This window comes from Canis lupus, chromosome 8 (genome assembly GCF_011100685.1).
Source record: "Canis lupus familiaris isolate Mischka breed German Shepherd chromosome 8, alternate assembly UU_Cfam_GSD_1.0, whole genome shotgun sequence".
NCBI lineage: Eukaryota > Metazoa > Chordata > Mammalia > Carnivora > Canidae > Canis > Canis lupus.
The window spans coordinates 26,466,858-26,489,327 of NC_049229.1; the positions used below are offsets into that span (position 1 = coordinate 26,466,858).

The 22,470-nt window shown below is 43.1% G+C and overlaps 4 protein-coding genes across 14 annotated transcripts in view; 1 reads left to right on the plus strand and 3 right to left on the minus strand.

The window, feature by feature from the left end:
• Positions 1-1,188: 1,188 nt before the first annotated feature.
• On the minus strand, positions 1,189-2,350 carry RPL36AL (ribosomal protein L36a like). Its single transcript, NM_001313800.1, has 2 exons — positions 2,282-2,350; positions 1,189-1,623 (listed from the first exon to the last, which is right to left on the minus strand). The coding sequence occupies exon 2, from the start codon at positions 1,590-1,592 to the stop codon at positions 1,272-1,274; it is 321 nt and encodes a 106-aa protein (NP_001300729.1). The 5' UTR covers positions 1,593-1,623; positions 2,282-2,350; the 3' UTR covers positions 1,189-1,271.
• Positions 2,351-2,462: 112 nt separating this feature from the next.
• MGAT2 (alpha-1,6-mannosyl-glycoprotein 2-beta-N-acetylglucosaminyltransferase) lies at positions 2,463-5,253 on the plus strand. Its single transcript, XM_038544641.1, has one exon. The coding sequence runs from the start codon at positions 2,973-2,975 to the stop codon at positions 4,311-4,313; it is 1,341 nt and encodes a 446-aa protein (XP_038400569.1). The 5' UTR covers positions 2,463-2,972; the 3' UTR covers positions 4,314-5,253.
• Positions 5,254-6,570: 1,317 nt separating this feature from the next.
• Positions 6,571-14,012, minus strand: DNAAF2 (dynein axonemal assembly factor 2). The gene is made up of 3 exons (XM_038544628.1): positions 12,064-14,012; positions 8,661-8,804; positions 6,571-7,410 (listed from the first exon to the last, which is right to left on the minus strand). The coding sequence occupies exons 1-3, from the start codon at positions 13,918-13,920 to the stop codon at positions 6,910-6,912; spliced, it is 2,502 nt and encodes an 833-aa protein (XP_038400556.1). The 5' UTR covers positions 13,921-14,012; the 3' UTR covers positions 6,571-6,909.
• A 7,773-nt stretch (positions 14,013-21,785) lies between these two features.
• POLE2 (DNA polymerase epsilon 2, accessory subunit) overlaps positions 21,786-22,470 on the minus strand; it is a 41,708-nt gene continuing 41,023 nt past the window's right edge. For all 11 annotated transcript variants that reach the window (XM_038544639.1, XM_038544637.1, XM_038544636.1 and 8 more), the window contains one exon: positions 21,786-21,906. In XM_038544639.1, the coding sequence (XP_038400567.1) occupies positions 21,888-21,906 (19 nt within the window). In that variant the 3' untranslated portion in view covers positions 21,786-21,887. The remainder of the gene's footprint in view (positions 21,907-22,470) is intronic.

The window sequence follows — 22,470 nt, forward strand, 5'->3', positions numbered from 1 at the left end:
CTGTTATACCCTTACCCCTTGCCCTTTGCCTTTGCATTCTTATTCATCTATGAGCCATCCCATGTAAATATCTTGGCCAAATTAAAATCTTTGTACAAAATGCAGAATTTTTTTCATAACCCATACGCTTTGTCACTTTTTTTGATACTCATGTTTTACCTCCCATGGGTTACAAGGCTCACTTGATTTTCAGCCTTCCATTCAATTTTCAGTGGTTTACTGCTTACTTTCTCAAACCTGTGACCAAGAAGTTGCAACATTTGAGTATCTCCCAAAATGATTTCTAAAAAATCTAGTTTGTGCCATCATGGACTCACATTTTTTTCATAGCTTCAGAATCTCTTGCTTTATTATTTTTTTAAAATTTTTTTTAATTTGTTTATGATAGACACACAGTGAGAGAGAGAGAGAGGCAGAGACACAGGCAGAGGGTGAAGCAGGCTCCACGCACCGGGAGCCCGACGTGGGGGTTCGATCCCGGGTCTCCAGGATCGCGCCCTGGGCCAAAGGCAGGCGCTAAACCGCTGCGCCACCCAGGGATCCCCAGAATCTCTTGCTTTAGAACTGTTTTGAATTCCTGCCTTACATTCAGGACCAGTCTAAAAGGGTGCTATGGTGCTGTCCCAAAAACTATGATGGAAAGGTTATCTGTGTTGTCCAGTAGGGGTAGCCACTCAGCATGTGTGGCTGTTGAGCACTAAATGTAGCTAATGTAACTGAGCAAGTGCATTTTTAATTTAAATACCTATATATGGCTAGTGCCCCCCGTAATTTGCAAGTCAGCTTTTTATACCTCAACTTGGATACTCTGCCCCAGTCAGCTATAGGCAGGCCTAATTTATCCTCTTCATTTACTCTTTTCAAAATCTGATTTGAGACCTTTCCCAGCAGCTCATCAGTCCTGATTACGAATTCATCTAACACATAAATGAAATTGACCAGAAAAAGTAAAGAAAATAGTTTTTTTCCCTGCTAATGTGATTTATCTCCATAACCTAGCTGTAAAGTTGGGAGGTGGGATTCCTGTATTCTTTATATATAAATGCAAAATTCCAATTTTGTGGAACTAAATATAAGAATTTGAGAAGAGGATAAATCTTAGTTCATTGACAAATTTGCTATCATTTCCCTAATTATGAATCACGTTAGGCATGTGATTCTATTTGGATTTCAAGAAAACACAACATATTTGAGTAAAAGTATCACTGCATTTATTTTCAAATGCGTAATTCTTCTACAGCGTCAACATTTTCCTCTCAAAATCGCAAAGCTTAGAACTGGATCACTTGGCCTTTTCTCTTCTTATCTCCTCCCAGTTCGAAATGCTTGCATCTCTTAATGGCCAGCATCCTCTTGGACCTGCAGTTAGGTTCAACGCATTCAAGCCTCAGCACAATCTTCTTTGTGGTTTTAGCCTTCTTCCGGAAAATTGGCTTTGTCTGCCCACCATAGCCACTCTGCTTCCGATCATAGCGCCTCTTTCCCTGGGCATAAAGGGAATCCTTGCCCTTCTTATACTGGGTCACTTTGTGAGGCTGATGCTTTCCACACTTCTTACAGAAAGTCCTTCGGGTTTTGGGAACATTGACCATCTCTGCAGTGACGTTGTCTGCACGACGAAAACTGGTGAAACATTTAAAATTACAGTAACAAACGTTAAACATTTTGAATAAAGTGCTCTAAAAATTTAAGAACACATTAATCAGTAATGTATAAACCCACCAAGTACTCCTTTTACATAGGAGTCAATACATAAACATAAGAGTGCACGCCTTTTGGGAATGCTTGGGGCATTAATGGAATTAGATTCACTAAAAATCCGCACGAGCAGCAGCACAGGGGCGCCCAGGAGACAGCTCCCCCTACAACCCGGGTCCTTCGGAGCTTGAGTGGTGGCGGTTGCCCAATTTTCTCTCTCGGAGACGGCCGCCGTGGTGGACTCTTCCTCGCAGCCCCTTCCTCCCTGTTCTAGCTCCTGCGTGGCCCGGCCCGGCCCGGCTCGGCCCGGGGGCGGGAGCGCTGCGGCCCGCCGCAGTTCCTTCTTCGGCAGCTGCCTCGTCTGGTTTCACTTTCCCCTCCGAAGCGCCGTCACCCGTCAGCAGCCCTGAAGGCTGACGTGTCCTTAGTGTCTCCGGCCCACTGGCCGCCATGCGTGAGGAGCCCCTTCCGAGGGGAGACGCCAGTCCCCTCAGTACCAGGCCAAGGCGGCGGGTGGGGCCCACCCCAGACTCCGAGCACCGGAGGCTCCCGCGGAGACCCCGGCCCTCCCGCCCCAGCTTACCGGGAAACTCGGCGTCCACCCGCCTCACCGCTTCGCTCGCGCCTCACAGGAAAGGGAGGACGAAGCGGAAGTAGGAACTGGGCGTGAGCGACAGCGCTACGGCCCAATAGGCAGCAGGCAGCGGCGGCCTGGCGTCTCCGGACGCGTCCGGGAAGCTCCAACCAGCGGCCCCAGGGGCGGGCCGGAGGGGTGTGGGCCCGAGGGCCGCGGCGCTCGGCGGGCCAGTCGCGGGTTGTCAGAACGGTCGCCGGCGGAGTGGGGCGAGGCTGCGTCGCTGGCTCCCGGCGGCCTGGGCCCGCGTAAGGATGAGAGAGCGGAGGACGCAGGGCCGCTGGAGGCGCAGGTAACCCCGCGGGGGTGCGGTGGGGCCGCGGCGGGGCTTCTTCCGGGACCCGTGCTGAATGGAGAGGACCGAGGCGACGCCGAGCCGCGGCTCCTAGCGGCGGGGCCGCTGCCCGAGCTGCCGCTGCCAGGCGAGGATGTGGGGAGCCTGGGCGGCTCGGGGGAACTGAGACCCTTCGGGCCCCAGGACCCCCGGGACCCGAGATGAGTTAGCTGGGGCAGCCGCGGGGGCCAGTACCGACTGCTACAGGCCAAGGCGACGGCCACCACCCGCCCGCCCCTTCTGTGCAGAAGCCGCTAGCTCCTTTTCGCGCCCGCCCGCCCGCCCGCGCTCCCGGCCCTGGAGACCATGAGGTTCCGCATCTACAAGCGGAAGGTGCTGATCCTGACGCTCGTGGTGGCCGCCTGCGGCTTCGTCCTCTGGAGCAGCAATGGGCGACAAAGGAAGAACGAGGCCCTCGCCCCGCCGCTGCTGGACGCCGAGCCCGCGCGAGGTGCGGGCGGCCGGGGCGGGGACCATTCTGCGGTGTCCGTGGGCATCCGCCGGGGCTCCAACGAGTCGGCGGCTCCTCTGGTCCCGGCGGCCCCGCAGCCCGAGGCGGACAACCTGACGCTGCGGTACAGGTCCCTGGTGTACCAGCTGAACTTCGACCAGACGCTGAGGAATGTAGATAAGGCCGGCTCCTGGGCACCCCGGGAGCTGGTGCTGGTGGTCCAGGTGCATAACCGGCCCGATTACCTCAGACTGCTGCTGGACTCACTCCGAAAAGCCCAGGGCATTGACAACGTCCTCGTCATCTTTAGCCATGACTTCTGGTCCACAGAAATCAACCAGCTGATCGCTGGGGTGGATTTCTGTCCGGTTCTGCAGGTGTTCTTTCCTTTCAGCATTCAGTTGTACCCCAACGAGTTTCCAGGCAGCGACCCCAGAGATTGCCCCAGAGACCTGGAGAAGAATGCAGCTTTGAAGATGGGATGCATCAATGCTGAGTATCCCGACTCCTTTGGCCATTATAGAGAGGCCAAGTTCTCCCAAACCAAACACCACTGGTGGTGGAAGCTGCATTTTGTATGGGAAAGGGTCAAAGTTCTTCGAGACTATGCTGGCCTCATTCTTTTCCTAGAGGAGGATCACTATTTAGCCCCAGACTTTTACCATGTCTTCAAAAAGATGTGGAAGTTAAAGCAGGAAGAGTGTCCTGAGTGTGATGTTCTCTCCCTGGGGACCTATACGGCCATTCGAAGTTTCCATGGCATTGCCGACAAGGTAGATGTGAAAACTTGGAAATCCACAGAGCACAATATGGGTCTAGCCTTGACCCGGGATGCCTATCAGAAGCTGATTGAGTGCACAGACACTTTCTGTACTTATGATGATTATAACTGGGACTGGACTCTTCAATATTTAACTGTATCTTGTCTTCCAAAGTTCTGGAAAGTGCTGGTTCCTCAGGTTCCTAGGATATTTCATGCTGGAGACTGTGGTATGCATCACAAGAAAACCTGTAAACCGTCCACCCAGAGTGCCCAAATTGAGTCACTCTTAAATAGTAACAAACAGTACTTGTTTCCAGAAACTCTAATTATCAGTGAAAAGTTTGTGGCAGCCATTTCCCCACCTAGGAAAAATGGAGGGTGGGGAGATATTAGGGACCATGAACTCTGTAAAAGTTATAGAAGACTGCAGTGAAAAATCACAATTACAAAAGCAAAAGTGACAGTCTTCTATTTTTGATATTTGTCCAAACAGAATATACAATTGAATAAAAGGGTTTAGAAACTGGTTTCTGCTTTAATACGGAAAAAAAAATTATTGTAAAAGGTGTCCAAATATGGTAATCTTTTCCTTCGATGTCTGATTAAAATTTAAACACAAGTTTTCGAGAGTTGGGTTTTAAAGTTCAATCTGTATCTGCTAAAGGTAATCATTGTTAATTGGTAAAAGAAAAATTTTATTTAAATTGCATCTATTAATCTTTTTATCTGGAACTTTGTACACTTTTCGACTTTCAAAACTTATTTTAAGTACAGACTTTAAAAGTGTCTTAGCAGTAAAAAGTATTACAATGGAATTATTAGAGTATTAATGGAACAAAGCCCAATTTCACTCAACACGGTTACTAGGAAGGGATTACTTCACTGGTTTTATAATTCAAAAGTTATGTTTGTTAAACACCCTAACAGAAAAGACATTTTCAGTATTACAGATTCCTGTATTATTGTGTTAAGATTTGCCTGTGCTTTGGAACCTTCATAAAACACACTTTCTTTTGGAATGTATTTGATTGATAAGAAAGTTTAAACACTGTTTTCACCTCAATGTAGAAATACAGTGGGTTTTTTTTTTCCTTTAGTGCTGCCAAAATAAAATACTCATTTTTGCATAAAAAGGTTCCCAGTTATTTTGCAGAATAAATTTTGTTGACTCTTTACACCAAAATTCAGTGAAGGTATTCTAGAAGTTTTAAAGTTTACATCTTCATATGAACTATTTGTATATCATATTCATATAAACTGCGTTTGAAATAAAGAAAACCCCACTCTTGACAATGCATTCCCTTTGGAAGAAACTGGCTTTCAAATTGGCCAGGCACAGATAATGAACAATAAAAAGCTGCTGTGTAAGTGAATACAGACTAAATTGTTTTCAAAAGCGAGAAATGATAGAAAGTTCAGTCATGCCAAAGTGAAACCTATTCTAGTGCCAATTTATTTTTAACTGAAATCATACTTTTTAAAAGGACATGGTAAATAGGGAACATGCTTAATATTTATTCCATATTTAATGTGGAAGTTTAATTGCTTGCATTCAATCAGAAATTACTCAGAGTCTAATTTCTGTGTAGCTATGACATCATTTCAGTCTAAGAATATTGTGTATTAAATGGACAATTTTGAAATTATTTCATCAAATAAGAGTCCTGTTATGGTTGAGAAATGCATATGGTCGTTGTAGGTGGAACAAATAATTCTTTTGCTTTATGAGCTACCTTTATATTCCCCTCACAGCCCAATCTCGTTCCAGATTTTATAGGGGTTATAAATGTAAATCAGGATGAATTGCCAGGCTTTGTACTAACTTTTGGTGCTCTGAAAGAGCTAGTTCAAAGAACTAGAGAAATTAGTTAATTTCCAGGACGAACTTAGGCCAGAAGTTTGAATTAGTAGCTCTTTTGAATCAGAAATAGGTGAGTCAGCTCATGGCTTTGGGGTCAGCGATTAGATCAACAAAAAATTTCCTTTCTACATTTCCTTTCATGCTGCACTAAAAATTTTTGTGAGAAAAAGTCTATTTGGATTTTCTCCTGGCCTCCAATAAAAATATTAACTTAGCCACTGTTAAGATATATTATCTGCTGCCCTTTCTTAGATATTACAAAAGAAACTGATGAAAACACTGGCTTTTTTGGTCCATTTTCATGTTCTAAAATTCATAAACGTAGGGGTGTCTGGCTGGCTCAGTCGGTGGAATGTGCAACTCTTACTCTCAGGGTTGTGGCTCAGTCGGTGGAATGTGCAACTCTTACTCTCAGGGTTGTAAGTTCGAGCCCCATGTTTGGATGTAGAGATTCCTTAAAAGCTTTTAAAAAATTCATAAATGTATTCTGTAAAACCAAGAAAGGTCTTAATACTGTAACTTCCAAAAACATCTTTCAAGAAGTTGAATTTTCAAAGGCATCACTATATAACTTATATTTTATTTGTGTGAGCGTGACACACATAATACAGTTGAAGCAAAAATACTAAATATTATTCATTGTATTTGTATTGTGATTGGATGGTTAGTATTTGTTAGTAAAGTTCTAAGAACCTATTTCAAGCATAAATATATCCTATTTAGTGAAACATAAATGCACAGTTTTGAGATTCTACCCCCTACACACACATACTGATTTCTAATTAATTGCATTCTTGAGAATTACTTTTTGTAACACACACAACTTAGCGAATATTTACTTTGAAACTTTATTAAAGTAATGGTAAACAAAAGAAGCCAAAAACAAACAAGCAAATATATACAAGTTGTATTAAAACTAAATGTTTAACTGTCCATTAGAAAAAATATACATCAGAGGAATCACAAAAATCCCTGTAATTAAGGAAACTTTGTATAAACTCTACATGCAAAAAAATAAGTATCTCCAGTTTCCCCATTAGAGTCAAAATTGCAAATTTTAATTTTATATTTTCTTGAATACTTCAAGATAGTAGTTAACAGAAAGATCATCTATTTTAAGTCTAAAAAATTTTTACTCGTAACTTTTAAGCTCTAAAATTATATAGAATTAATCCAAGTCATATAGCAAAGAATTATGAAAACTGAATGCACATTGAGTCACATGATCTTTAATAAACTGCACACTACCGTCCTGTGTATTGGTTTCTCTTATGTTACTGAGACCAGGTAAATTGTGCACTGTAGTTTTGTTTAGTAATGAAGATCGGTCATCTCCATTTAATTCCTTCTCTTCTGTTATTACTGGTTCTTTTAAATCATCTTTTTCCTCATTTGGGTAAACAAGACTTTTTTCTTTCATAAATTCAGGTTCCATTTTTGACTCAGGTTGCTGAGACTTTCCAAATACCATGTGAGAAACATCAAGAGATCCTTGTTGCAAGCATACAACCGAACCACAACTGTCTGTTTCTAGTACTTTATCTGCTATAGATGAATCAGAATCAGTTGTTGAGGTGGCAGGATGTTCTCTATTTTCAGTTAGATGACTTCCTTCATTGACTTTTTCATCCTTTTCATGAAGCTGCTCAGAGTTACTACATTCTTGCAACTATGTCAAGAGAAACAACAAATTAAGAATCTTTGAAAAAAAATAGGAAATTAAATTGTAGTACTCCCTCGAAATAGGTTTGTTTTTTTTTTTTTTTAAGTTGTGAGGTGCTTGAGTGGCTCAGTGGGTTAAGCATCTGCCTTCGGCTCAGGTCATGATCCCAGGGTCCTGGGATTGAGCCCCATGTTGGGCTCCTTCCACAGTGAGGAGCTTGTGTCTCCCTCTCCTTCTGCCCTACCCCCTGCTCATATATGCTCGCTCTCGCTCTCTGTCTCTCATAAATAAATAAATAAATAAATAAGAAAAAAAAGGTGTTAGGGAACAATGCTTGCAGATCTGCAGATAGGCTTCCAGGCTTCCCCCTCAAAGTCCTCTTCCAGATGCTGCCAGTTCTTTTTTAACAGTACAGACAGTGCAAACCTGGCACTAATTCTTGATTAATTCCTTTCAATGACTTCTTATCTCTTTCAGAATAAAATAATCCTGGCCTATAAACCCTTTAGTATTCATTCTTATAAAGACATTCTTGAATTTCTTAAATTTTCTTAAATTTCTGTAATTCTCCAGAGCCACTCTCCTCCCCAATTCATATATATAAGTCAATTGTGCTAGTTAGTAAATAATTTCTGTGTCCAATACTGAAGACTAAAAATAACTAAACTTAAGGTTCAACTAGAAAGAATGAGCAAACTGAATCACATAGCTCCTTCCCATGGTTTGAGAGTCAAAAAGCCTTGTCCCTAAAGTAGGACTCCAACTTCCCAAATGTTAGTTTCCCTGTACCTCAGTGGAAAGTTATTTCCAGATTTAATGAGATATTTGAGAAAATGAACCACAAAATTTTAGCACATAATAAAATACATGCAAAAAAGGTCTTTACTCCTCTTGTCTTCCCAGCCATTCTGTACATTTTTTTCATTTTTAATATATTTTAAAAAGATTTTATTTACTTATTCATGAGAGACACACAGAGAGAGTCAGAGACATAGGCAGAGGGAGAACCAGTCTCCCCGCAGGGAGTCTGATATGGGACTTGATCCCGGGATCCCAGGATCACGCCCTGAGGCAAAGACAGATGCTCAACCACTGAGCCACCCAGGTGTCCCCATTCTGAACATTTAATTTCACTGAGCCACCCAGGTGTCCCCATTCTGAACATTTAATTTAAAGTTATGATATAAAGAAATCAAAAATTTTCTGTCAGGCTTTAACCTTGTCCTAAATCACTACAAAGGCCACCAAATCCTTACCTTAGCATGAATATGAATCTTACTCTCAGTAACCTCAAGAACTTCAATTAATGGTGGGGTTACAGTCATTGGCTGATCAAGTGGAGGGCTCGGGACCTTTTCAAGAACCTCATCGACATTTTCTTCATTGACAAATAGCCTTTCCTAAAATAAAAAGAGACAAAATATTCTGCTTTATAGGTCATTCTTGACACAGTTGATCTAAAAACAGCTCATACAAGTTCATACTTCAGGATTATACTTTGAAAATATTTAATGTTATTCTGATGCTGTCTTGGCAGAAGAAAACTGTATTGTACAGAGCAGTAAGAATAGCAATAGTATATATATATATGAGCCTAAAAGAAAAAAGTCTTAGTTCCTTCTGTTAAGTCTTTGTTAACAATCTGAGATAATCGTACTTACAAATGGTATTTTCCTCTCCTTTTTTTCTCTTAATATTTTATTAGAAGAATAACATCACCTCTAGAGCTATAAATACAGTTGCAGATATAAAATGTAATTTAATTTTAGAATACTTCCTAATGAGATAGCTAATAAATATATACGACAGAATTCATTCAAATCTTGTGACCAGATTGCCTTTTAGTTCTTAGCCAGTTAAGAGCCAAATATACTATTTAAGAGATGTATATTCTATTTTTACACATTGAGATAATCCATTGTGACACTAGCATATAGCTATTTATAAGAATGAAGCAGATTTCAAGAGGATGACATGGAAAGATTTCCAAACTATAATTAGGAAACGCATAAATCACTTTCGCCAGATTCCCAAACACAAACCAACTTGTGCATATTCATGTCAAGTGAATATAGGTATATAGTTAGGATGTTGAAGGGATAACCATATTTAAAATTCATAAAATCAGTTTAATATTGCCCAAAATAAAAGTACTTCCATAAAAATAAATTACCAAATAGTTCATCATTTAGTCCAAATAGGAGGGCAAAATCAGAAAGAGACAAGTTTAAGGTTCTCTTACATTAAACAGTATTTAAACTTAAGAACACCTACTGTGAACGCTGGGTACAGAAAAATCTTAACATTTGGAGTAATTTCCTCGCTATTACTTTAAAGTCCAGAATAACTGTATTAGAGAAATATCCCCCAATTAAATCATTTCTAAGGTTCCTGCCTGTGGAAAAGACACATTAATTGCACAAAAATAACCAAATACTTTGGTTTTTAGTTAGCCCAAGGAAAAATGATGTTTATAATGGAAATGGTTATGATTAAAACAAAGTATTTGCATAAAGTTGCCTATCCTGATGACTGATTTTACTCTTAAAAGATTCTGAATTTAGTGGTCCTAAAGCTCTAGGAAAATTTCCAGTGAATATTTAGGACTTTATAAATCTATTTTGTTGTTGTTGTTGTTTTATAAATCTATTTTGTACTTGTTTATGTGTAAAGTAACAATTCTGACCTTGACAGTCACAAATCAGTCTCTTTAAAATTATTTTCATATAATGCATATAATCATTATATATGTCTATCCACCCATTACTCTTGTGATTTTTTTAAAATTTTACTTTAATATTTAGATCCTACCATGAAATATAAAGACAAATAACTGATTATTATGGTCCCATCAGCCTTACCAAATGTGATGATTAATGAAGTAATTATAAACCTATTTCAGGTATCAAAGATAGAAAACACATTTTCCCTAATCCCATTTTGGTCTAGTTTCTTTGGTAAAATAAGGTTAGTCTTCTAGAAAATCAAATTAAAATAATAGCCTTTAGGTATTCTTTCAACTGCTTATCCATAAAACTTTCTTCCCAGTTTTAAAGTTATTTTTACATTTATTAAAACAATTACAGGGGCACCTGGCTAGCTCAGTCCAAGGAACATGCAATTCGATCTCCCATAGTGAGTTTGAATCCCATGATGGGGAGAAGGGTAGAGATTACTCAAACTTTAGAAATAAATAGATAAATAAAACAATTCTAGAAAATGACTGCCCTTTCCTAAATTTCCCGCTTCTGATAATATAAACAGATAGTCAACTTCATATTCTCACAAAGTATCTTACTTCATTCACCCTGGCTATTTATTTTACCATTTGGGAGAGTTTCAAATTAATCACTTCTCACAGAATATACCCCTCATAAAGTGGAACTTATTATCAAGTATCTAAGAAAATCACAGGAAGGAGTGAAAATTTCTTGCAAGTTAAAGCCCAAGGCTAAAAACTTAATTCTCAACATATATATAATCTGTGCAACTAGTTTCATTTCTGGGAACTTAACCCTTGAATCTGTTAAAAGCTAAAAAAAAAAAAAAATTACATGTAACTCTGATACATATCTCAATGAAAACCACCAATTGTTAATTTATGAGTTTTAAAAAGTTTCTTAGAACTTAAAATTCACAAAGTTCTAAAAAAAATTATCAACAGTGGTGCCTGAGTGGCTCAGCAGGTTGAGGCACTGACTCTTGATTTCTGCTCATGTCCAGGTGTCTAGTCCTGGGGTGAGCTCAAGCTTAGGCTCCTGCTCAGCAGGGGACGTCTGCTTCTCTCTCTCTCCCTCTGCCCCCCTCCCTTTAAAAAAAATTTTTTTTAAGATTTTATTTATTTATTCATGAGAAACAGAGAGAGAGAGAGAGAGAGAGAGGCAGAGACACAGGCAGAGGGAGAAGCAGGCTCCATGCAGGGAGCCCGATGTGGGACTGGATCCCGGGACTGGATCCCGGGACTCCAGGATCACGCCCTGCGCCAAAGGCTGGCGTTAAACCGCTAAGCCACCCAGGGATCCCCTGCACCACCACCCCCTTTGCATCAATCAATCAATCAATCAATCAATTCTTTTGAAAAAGTCAACAGTACTGGAGTACTGAATCTGAAATTCAAGAACTCCAATAACCTAAAAATTATAGTAGCAACTAAAATAGAACACACTATTCATGCAAATTATGTCCTAAGTAAACTAGGTAATGCTCAGCCCTAAGTTCTGGAGTACCTGCCCACAGAGATGTGGCTGATCTTGATGTTAACGTTAACAAGTATGTATACAGTTGATCTTTCAACAACAAGAGGGTTTAGGAGAACCGACCCCCACAGTTGAAAAATCCACCTACAACTTCTGACTCCTCCAAAGCTTAACGACTAATAGCCTACTGCTGACTGGATGCCTTACCTATAACAGTCCATTAACGCATATTTTGTACGCTGTATTATATACTGTATTCTTATGTGTAGAGAAAAAATGTTTTTAAGAAAATCATGAGAAAATACACTTATAGTATTGTCCTGTATTTATCAAAAAGTTCTGCTTATTTAGTGGATCCAGGCAGTTCCAACCTGTGTTGTTCCAGGGTCGATTGTAAGAGCAAATTTTAAAAGGGGGGTGGAATCTTTAAACATAGTTTAAAGAGTCTAGAAAGAACTGTTACCTCCAAAGAATCCTTGTTTAAACCGTAATACCACTCTCTCCAAGGTCCACGGCACTCTGGAGATTTGGCCAGTTCTATCACCGCATTGTTTGGAGAAATACTAGCCACAGGTTCTCTGGTACTCAATTTGTTCTCCGGAGCGAATTGCAAAAAGAAGGAATAATAAACTAAGTCCTGGGTGGAGAAGCATAATTTGTACCGGCAGGGGCTCACATCCCCTTGAAGACTTTGCGGCTGGATCCGAGGCACTTGAATTAGCAGGGTCAGGAATTCTTCATCCTGATTACACTGCAAAGGAGGACACAGAGGTTCCCTGCCGCGGGTCCCAGGCCCACCCATGGCTCGATCCGAGGGCTCCCGGGCCGCGGCCTCCCCGATCGCGCGCGTCTCGGCCCTGAGAGCTCCAGACGCGCTGCCCCTTCCTGCGGAAGACCCCCTGTCACGGTTCCCGGGCGCAGCCCGAGGGGAGCCTCCTCCACCGTGCCCGGGGGCGTCTCCTGCTACGGAAGGCGGCTCCTCCTCGATGCCCGCGGTCCGCCCCGCTCGCGCGTCCAAGTCCCGCTCCTCGGGCTCGGAGGCAGGCCCCTCCGCAGCGGCGCCCGCGGCCCCCGCAGGCCTGCAGTCGCCGCCGCAGCCGCCGCAGCCGCCGGCACCAGCCCCCGCCCCCGCCCCCGCCCCCGCCCCCGCCCCCGCCGGGCCCACCGCCCCCTCGCGAGCGGAAGCGCACGCCGAGCCGTCAGTTCCGGCCGCGCAGACGGCCTCTTCCGGCGCTGCGGCGGGCTCCGGGCGCGCGGCGGGGAGCGCCACGGGGAGCGTGACCACCAGCTGTCGCCGGGCCTTGTGGAACTGCGCCCTGCCGCGGCTGTCGTCCACCGGGTACGGGAGCGACAGCCGCAGCCGGTAGTCCGGCTTCCTGGAGTCGAGGCACAGCCGCTTTCCCGTCACCTCGAGCGCCGCCTGCTCGGCCGAGCGCAGCAGCGGCAGCTCGATGGTGACCACCAGCTCCCGGGGCACCGGGCTGGGGGCCGAGTCCCGGCAGCAGCGGTAATCCTGGAGGTCCACGTGGTGGCGCTGCACCACGCTGTAGCGAGGCTCCGTGGGGGCGGGGGGCAGGACCGCCTCCGGCGGGGAGGGCGCCCGGGGCCGGGGGACCTCTGAGCTCCCGGCCACCGCCGGGCTCCGGTAGGGGTAGGGGAAATCGGGGAGAGGGCTCTCCGGCTCCCCCTCGGGCCGGGCCGGGACGCCCCCGGGGAGGGGCGTGCGCAGCACGGCGGCCTCCGGAGTCCCCTTGTACTTGATCTTGAGGGTCTTGGCATTCCTGCGGTCCAGCTTCACCCCGAACTGCTTCTCGACGGCGTCCAGGGCCGTGGCGTCCAGCATCTGGCGGAAGCGCTCGTGGCGCCGGGCCAGCGCGAGCGCACTGGGGTGGAAGACGACGTCGTAGACCATGTAGCGGGTGCCTCGGCCCCCCGCGTACTCGCGGCCGGGAGCCAGGCTGTAGGGCAGGGACCACTGGCTGCCGGCCGCCGCGCCGCCGGGGCCCGGGCGGCCGCTGGGCGCGCCCACCAGCGCGTTGCTACACACGTTCACGAAGCAGCGCCTGGCGCCGTCGAGGCTAGTGCGCAGGACGTGACCCGGCTGCGGGTGCACGAACCGAACGTCCACTCCGCGTTCACGCTCCAGCGCGGTGATCTCCGCCTCGTAGCGCCGCCGGTTCTCCGGGTCCGTGAGCTCCTCGGCGTACTCGGTGAACATTCGCCGGAACTCCGGGTCCTGGAAGGCCGAGGTGAGCCGCCGGACCTCCTCTCCGCTCAGGTCCAAGTCCTCCAGCGGCGACGAGGCTGCCGCCTTGGCCATGCCGCGCCCGGGCCGGGGGGAGAGCGACCCGAGACCAGCTGGATGGGACGCGTCGCGGAGGCGCTGCTCTGCGGAGAGCGGGGCGGCCGAGTTCCGTAACCGCCGGCGAGAGCAGCGAGCTTAGGGCACGCGTGGGCGTTGCCATAGTGACACCGCCAGCAGCAGGGAGGAGGGGCGGGAATTGGAGAGGGATGGTGAAGGGCCACAACAGCCGAGTTTCCTCAAGTCAACCAACTACTCTACTCACCGCGTTCTTAGACACCTGTGCCACGGGGCAATTACTTTTGCAGAATCACTGTCGTAATAACTGTAATTTCCAGCATTTATGAACGTTATTCACCAGCTGGAACTCAAGTTTAAGCTTGCCTACGCTTTTTACTTTACCAGACCAACATTTCAGTTTTCTGGCCATTTCACCAATTTGTCCTATAACAACTCACATTTGGGGCAAGGGATATGGGCAGGCTATTCATAAGTAACCAATGATTAATAAACATACAAGGCATTTTTTAAAGTTTATTCTTTTTAGTAATCTCCACATCAAACCTGGGGCTGGAACTCAGGACCCCTGAGATCAAGAGTTGCATGTCTCTGACTGAGCCAACCAGGCACCCTGAGACTTTAATAATAAAAATGCAAATGTAAGATCCGACATATTACCTATCTGAATGGTAAAGGCTGTTTTTACAATTACTGTATTTCCTTGGTGGTAGTATATCCTTCCTAGAGAATAGTTTGCTATTCTTTAGAAGCTACATGCTTCTTTCATCTAGCAATTCCAAGTCTAAGACTGTGCTCAAGGCAACATTTCCCATGATTCTAAAGGCTTGGGAAAAATCCAAGAATTCAGTAATGGGACTGGGTGAGCAGATTTTGATACAGCCACACAGTGGGATTTTATGCATTCAGAAGTGATGTTCTAGAATAATATTTATTGACTAAGGTAGTTATTAATTGGTAGTTGTTAAATACAGTGATTGTTTTTCTGTTCTTTGTTGAAACTTTCATCAGCATTGCACACCGTTGATGTTGGCATTACCTCAGTGACAAGACACTTTCCAGGTTTCTCTCCTACTTCTTCAGACACTAGACACTATATAGTCTGTTTTGCAGGTGTCTGCCTCTGTTCCACTTCTAAGTGGAACTGCCTCAAGGCTGGGACCCTATCTCTTCTCCATGTACAGTCTCTCCTTCACAAATATATTTATACTCACAAATACCAGACCTATATATCAAGTTCTAAATTCCAGGCTGGTATCTCCAGTTGCCCATTTGAGGTCTCCATTTCAATGATTGAATGTTTATGTCCTTCAGGTTTGAAGTGACCAAAACTCTAACTCCTTTCCCAACCTCTGCCCTCCTCTTATGATCTCTTGGCTGAATTCAAAACAGTTGACTGCCCCCTCTTTGAAACATACTGTACTCTTGGTTTAAAGAACTCCATCCATGCTCTCCCATTTTCCTCCTTTCCTTGTTCCTCTCCTGCCAGTTCTCTAAATGTAGGAGTCACCAAAAGTTTGTTCATCAGCCCTCCTAATTGTATTTCTTCCCAGATGATCCTATTCAGGCTCACAGCTTGAAATGCCATCTAAGTTCAGATTCATTCTTCCATCAGATACTGCACATTTGCTGCATCTACTACCTATATAGGTAAGCCACTATTTTAGGCACTGGAACAAAACAAAATCATTGTGTTCCAAGGATGTAAAGCAGCTGGTGCTCTCGAATGCTGGAAGTGTCTATTGGATGGATCACTTTAGAAAACTTCTGTTGACTTTAGTGTGTATCTCATAACTAAGAAATTCTACTCCTAGATACATAGCCAGTAGAAACATATACCCCAGGCATCTGAATGGCTCAGTGGTTGAGTGCCTGCCTTTGGCTCAGGTCATCCTGGGGTCCTGGGATAGAGTCCCACATCAGGCTTCCTTCAGCGAGCCTGCTTCTGCCTCTGCCTGTGTCTCTGCCTCTCTCTAGGTCTCTCATGAATAAATAAACAAAATACTTTTTTTAATAAAACCAAAACACATATCCTTGTCAAAAGGCATATGCTAGCATTTGCATATTTACAGTAGCACTATTTGTAATAAACTGTAGAAACTACCCAAATTTTCATCAACAGTAGGATGGACAAATAAAATGTATACATCCACAAAATGGACATGAATGAAGTGTGGACAAATGTTACTAACAAGGTTGTATGAAAGAAACCAGATGCAAAATAATACACCTGTATGGTTCCATTATACAATACGCAAAGCTTGTCAAAGTAAATCTGCTAGAAATCAGGTTAGTGATTATCCTTTTGAGGGGGGAGTGTGCTATTGTGATTGGAGGGCAGCAGGAGCAAGCTTCTGGGGTGAGGGTAATATTCTGATTCTTAATCTTGGTATTGCTAATAGGATGTGCAGTTTGTGAAACTTCATTGAGCTGTATACACTGATGATAGGGGACTTGTATGAATGTATCTTATAATTCAGTATAAAAGTCTTTGAATGTACTTGTAAAAAAAAACCCTTGCCTTCATGGATCTCATGTGGGATGAGCCTAGTGACTCCAAAATTTTATCTCCGGTGTCACACCTAACCCCTGAGCTCTAGGCTCATGCCATTGCCTACTAGATACCTCCACCTGGATGTGTGAGGTATCTAGTAGGCAAAGTACTTCAAATAGAAATTTTTTTTTAAGATTTTATTTTTAAGTAATCTCTACATCCAGCGTGGATCTGACTCTAAACCCAGAGATCAAGAGTTGCAGGCTCTATTGACTGAGCCAGCCAGGCACCCCTCCAAATAGAAATCTTGATTTTTTTTTTCCCCTTTCAAACCTGTTATTTCCCCAGCCTCAGTAAATACTACAGTCCACCCAGCTGCTTAAGCCTAAAACCTGTGTGTCATCCTTGATTCCTCTTTCCCCCACCCTGCACCACTATTCAGTTACCAAGGCTTGTGGTCTCTTGTTACACACCCCAAATACATCCCCAGCTTCCATTTCTGGTCTGGGCCCCTGAATTGTCTCCATCGCAGACTTCTGTAGTAGTTTCTGGATTCGTCTCTTCAGCTCTTCCCTTCTTACAAGCTCTTCTCCACACAGTAACCTTAGTGATCTTGAAAACCAGATCTGCTGAATGCCTTTCAGTAGCCCCACATCCCAATTTCTTAGTTGTGCCTATAAGGCCATCATTGATCCCTAGCCCTGTCCATACTCACCCCCTGGATCATTACACCTTAGCCTCCATGACAACTTCCATTGCTCCTGGGGAGCCTGTGCACAAGCCCTTGAATCTCAAGAACCTAAATGTCACTTTAGTGGCTCTCTGTGACATCTCTCTCCCATTTCCAAATCCCCATCTAAATTTGCCCATTGTTTTTATTTTCATCATGGTTCACATTTGCTGTTTGAAGGTACACAAATGACCTTGCCTTTCTTATTTACCACTGGATTCCTCCCTACCTGGAACATGTTAGGTCCTCATATATTTAATGAATGAATATAATACAGTAAATAAAATAAGTTCAGTATGTATAGTATGATTCCAAATTCTTTTTTTTTTAACCCAAGATACTTTTTTAGGAAAAAATGTATTTGTAGAGAAAAATCTGGAAGGATACATACCAAAATAGTAACATTATCTCTGGTGGTGGAACTGCAGGTCGTTAAAACTTTTATGATTACTTGTATCTCTTAATTTTTCTAAACTATGAACTTGTTTATTAATAAAAAATTTAAAAATAACCTGTCAGGTCTCAAAGATTTATATCTGAAGTGGCTTTGAGGCATAAAGATGACTTCTAGGTCTTTAAAACATGTGACAGATGCATAGAATTGCATCCTTCTCTATTAATCCTGATGGTCAGTGAACATAACCAGTGATTGGTTTCAGCATAAGTTACCTTTGTAACCACAAAGTTTCATCCTAAAGGCATTTCCAAATATAAACACATCATAGTACACATATGACAACAGACTACACCTGGCTGTTTAGAAATGAGAATGACCTTCAGAGTTCCTGAACCCCGTGAAATTATGTGTGTCCGTGTGCTCCTATATGTGGATTTTTCTGATTAGAGGTCCCTCCCTTAAGCTTTCATTAGATCTTCTAAGAAAGGTTCATCCCCCATGACCCACTCCCCACCACCCCACTGCCAAATTTTACTTTTGTGACAGTCCCTTTCCCAAAAGAAGCTACTTGATAAGACAGTATGGCATTGTGGAAAAGCCCTGGTGCTCAAAACACATCTCTTGACTAAAATATAGGAAAGGCTATCCTTATTAAATATGAATGCCTTTTGGGTGAGAAGGATGTGAATATTCAGGCCCATAGTTCTTTATCTTATTTTTCAACAAATACTGCAACTGGGATTTTTTTTTAAAAGCTTTTATTTATTTATTCATAAGAGATAGAGAGGCAGAGACACAGGCAGAGGGAGAAGCAGGCTCCACACAAGGAGCTCGATGTGGGACTCGATCCCAATCCTGGGATCACACCGAGGCGAAGGCAGACACTCAACTGCTGAGCCACCCAGGCATCCCCTCCCCCCACCTTTTTAAAAGTAAACGCTACCCCCAACATGGGGACTCCGACTCAGGACGCCTAGATCAAGACTCTCATGCTCTTCCAACTGAGCCAGCCAGGTGCCCCACAACTGGGATCTTTTTAAATGCCAGCAAGAAGACTTCCCTTTGGGAAGTAGAGGTCCAAAGTGGATGGCCTAACAGCTACTGAAGTGAGACAGCTCTGATAGAACATGCCAACCTCTGACTGGCACAGAACAGAAACAACAGTATCCTGAAGCGATACTTAACACTGGAATTTTCTGTCTGCTATGACCTATTAATTTTAACCCACTGATGAGTTCAACCGTCAGTTTCAAACAGAGGTCTAGGGATCCCCAGGTGGTTTAGCACCTGCCTTTGGCCCAGGGCGTGGTCCTGGAGTCCCGGGATCGAGTCCCGCGTCAGGCTCCCTGCATGGAGCCTGCTTCTCCCTCTGCTTCTCTATTTCTCTATGAATAAATATTTAAAAATAATAGATAGATAGATAGATAGATAGATAGATAGATAGATAGATAGATAGATAGATAGAACAGAGCTCTAGATGATCTTGTATAGCTTCCGTAACGTGGTACAAGAATTACTGTTCAGTAAGGAAATGGAGAGGAGACCATATGATATGGAGCCAGCTTGGCTCTGACCTATACCAGCTGTGTGACCTTGGCAACTTATTTAACCTCCCTGTACCTGTTTTCTTCATGTACAAATTAAAGGTAATGGTGACCCAGTGGGGATTAAATTGCACAGTGAATAATCAACACTTAGCACAGTGCCTAGCATGGTAAACGTTAACGGTACATTAAAGCATTAGAGCAGGGCAGCCCAGGTGGCACAGCGGTTTAGCGCCACCTGCAGCCCAGGGCGTGATCCTGGAGACCCAGGATCGAGTCCCACGTCAGGCTTCCTGCATGGTGCCTGCTTCTCCCTCTGCCTGTGTCTCTGCCTCTCTCTCTGTGTGTGTCTCTATGAATGAATGAATAAAGCATTAGAGCAGTGGTTTACAACCTCAGTCCAAACCTGACCCTCTGTTTTATTCAGAAGACGGGTCTAAAAATGAAGCCCCAAGTATCAAGAACAATAAAAGTGGAGCCTTACTGGTTGCATATCAAGGGTGGCCTACACAGAAAACACATGATTGTGCACAGGGTCAGTATAGAAACATTCTGAGGTTCCTGGGGTGGCTAAGTGGTTGAACGTCTGCCTTTGGCTCAGGTCATGATCCTGGGGTCCCCAGACTGAGTCTCACATGGGCTCCCTGCAGGGAGCCTGCTTCTCCCTCTGCCTAAGTCTCTGCCTCTCTCTCTGTGTCTCTCTCATGAATAAATTTAAATTTAAAAAAAAAGAATCGAAACATTCCATTTTAATCTTACCTGTCTGCTCTGAGCATTCCCTACCATTAGAAGAGGACATAGAACATTACACAACAGATTTTGGTGAATGATTGGGACTCAACTCCTCTTACTTAATAGGTATATTTTATAGAACGAAAGATTGAGTTCCTGTGCTTATAAGGCAGAGAAAGCAATTTTCGTGGGCACAGTCCAGACTGTAATCATGTCTTCATTAGTACAGATTGTGATTTAAATCATCACTAAATGAAAAGTTAGGATGCTTTACCTCAAATTCAGATTTCTCCAAAATGGTCACCTAGGCTGGGCTTCCCACATGACTGACTGCAACTGGCTGAAGCAGAACAGCAGGCCCGTGGGTACACCTGTGTTCCAGTCTGCCCTTTTGTGCACCTGTGTGTTCCAGTCTGCACTTCCTGTGGTTTCCCCATATGAGACCAAGTATTGGTTTTCTCACAGTAGAGAAATCTGACCCACGCCTGTCTCCTTGTGTGATCCACCTGGACCCTGTTGTAAGGTGCACCTTCATGACAGTGCCTCATACTCATATTTCTGGCAGTGAGGTCAGCCATGCTACAGCTGATTAAGCACCAAGTCAAGGAACATACCACCTCCCTGATTTTCCCCAAAACAGAAGTGCAGGATACCCTCCCAGTGCTGCTCCTCTGCTGCCCCATCTTTCAGACTTCTGCTTTTCATTTCCGGACGATGCAGATTCCCACTCGGTTCTAGTTCCTGTCTTAGTCTAACACTTATTGCCTGGTCCTGGGAACTTACCTGCTTGTAGTTGACTGCCTCGCTTCATTTTCACTTCACCTTGCTAAGTCTTAAATGCACCCTGTCTTTCTAGCCACTAAATACAAAAAGATCTAAAAAAAGCTCATCTTGAGAAACAAATCATTGAGGGGAACACTTTGTATCAATTTCCATTTATAACTCCTACCCATCATCTTTCATATTTAGCTCTGGTTCTCATAACTGGGCCAACAACCTTGAAATGTTTATTTCACTACCACTTTCTAGGCCCAGATTGTAAATTTTCCAAGCAACATAGCTTTTGAACTTATGCCTTGATTTCATCTTTAACTGTTTCTAGGCTATTCTTGAAATTAAAGCTCAGTCTTGCTCTTGCAACATCAGAACTAATGTTCTCCCCAAATTTTCCATCTTCAAACCGCTTCTCAAATTACCACTTCACCCTTAACTAATTCACTTATCACTACATTCAGATTAAATTCCATTGAGAAATCTTCCCTTCAATATGTCATTTTTATTTCTTATCAGTCTCTCTTCCCCCAAAAAGCTAATTTCCTTTCAAAGATATGTCTTCCAATCCAGGCTCTTTGTAATAATAAGATTACTCCTACATTTGAAACATTCTTTGTACCCCTAACAACTTCTGTCTGTCATTCAGTTTCATTTCTAGGCTATTACTACAATGCTGTAAACTAAAAGACAAGGGGATGGTATTAAGTAATCACATCCAAATAGCAAAACATGGTGCTTCAAAATAAACTGTGTCTACTAAATGTAAAATCAATGGGGACTCTGTGTTCTTAAATCTCCAGTCCCAAAAGATAATTATGAAATGATTATCTTAGTAATATCCTGACACAAAGGTTTTCACTATCACTAGAATAAATTCTGTGACTTGAAATTTAAACAGTTTGAAAATTGCTGAATTAGGATTCTTATGGTGATAAAAATCTAAGTCAGACTAAAATAAGGATTCAGAAAATCTTAAATACTTGTATTTTTCTTAAAATGAATATTAACATATGGCTAATCTAGAAATAATGAAACTTCAGTTTTTAAACATAAATGTATAATCAGAAATAGACCTTCATGCATACTTTCTATTAAGACAATGCAGAAAATATTTTTGCTGTAAAACTTTGTAGTGTACCATGTTTATTATAACTTAATACCAAAATTTCATAAAATACAGATTTAAGAGCATTCTAGAGTTTATCATACTTTTATTGGAACTTCTCAAAATCACATAAATATAAAATTAATTAGAAACTGATGAATTTTCTTTCTTCAGATACTCTAATAAGAATCTCAAAAACCTTGAAGTTTGCTGAAAATAAAAATTCATAAAATTAAATCTATTAGAAACCTAAGTTATTGTACATTTCTAAGTACTTAGTTTTAGTTAATTTTAAAAATAGGTCATTGCATGCATATTGTTCCAAATTCAAAAGGGGACAGTGTGAAAAATAAACCAGTCTCACACTCTATTTCTGTTCCTGGAAGCAATTATTTTTCCTTATAAAGACAATCTAATCATCTATAAGCACGTACTGGGGGGGGGGGCGCAGCGGTATATGATTTAAAAACACATACGTAAGTGGTAGAATACAATGAACACTATTCTGTATCTTTTTTCAATTAATAATAAATATATTTATAATTTTTAAAACTAATCCTTTCCTTTATGGCTTTGAAATTTAAATATACTCGAAAAGTTCTGAGTAAGTACACACATTTAAATGGGTACCCACTTATTTTTTTAAAAAGATTTATTTATTTTAGAGTATGGGAAGACAGAGGGAGCGGGCAAGTCCCAAGAGACGCCACCCAGAGCCGCCCCCCCACTCCCCCACCCCCCCCCCGTAGGGCTCAATCTCATAACCATGAGATC

What these genes read in the sequence shown, in the direction of transcription:
- RPL36AL (NM_001313800.1), bottom strand. Translation starts at nt 1,592, where the DNA reads ATGGTCAATGTTCCCAAAACCCGAAGGACTTTCTGTAAGAAGTGTGGA.
- MGAT2 (XM_038544641.1), top strand. Translation starts at nt 2,973, where the DNA reads ATGAGGTTCCGCATCTACAAGCGGAAGGTGCTGATCCTGACGCTCGTG.
- DNAAF2 (XM_038544628.1), bottom strand. Translation starts at nt 13,920, where the DNA reads ATGGCCAAGGCGGCAGCCTCGTCGCCGCTGGAGGACTTGGACCTGAGC. An exon ending in TAAACAAGGATTCTTTGGAG is followed by an intron (nt 8,805 to 12,063) that starts GTAACAGTTCTT and finishes TTTTTATTTTAG; the next exon opens with GAAAGGCTATTTGTCAATGA. An exon ending in AGATTCATATTCATGCTAAG is followed by an intron (nt 7,411 to 8,660) that starts GTAAGGATTTGG and finishes CTCTTGACATAG; the next exon opens with TTGCAAGAATGTAGTAACTC.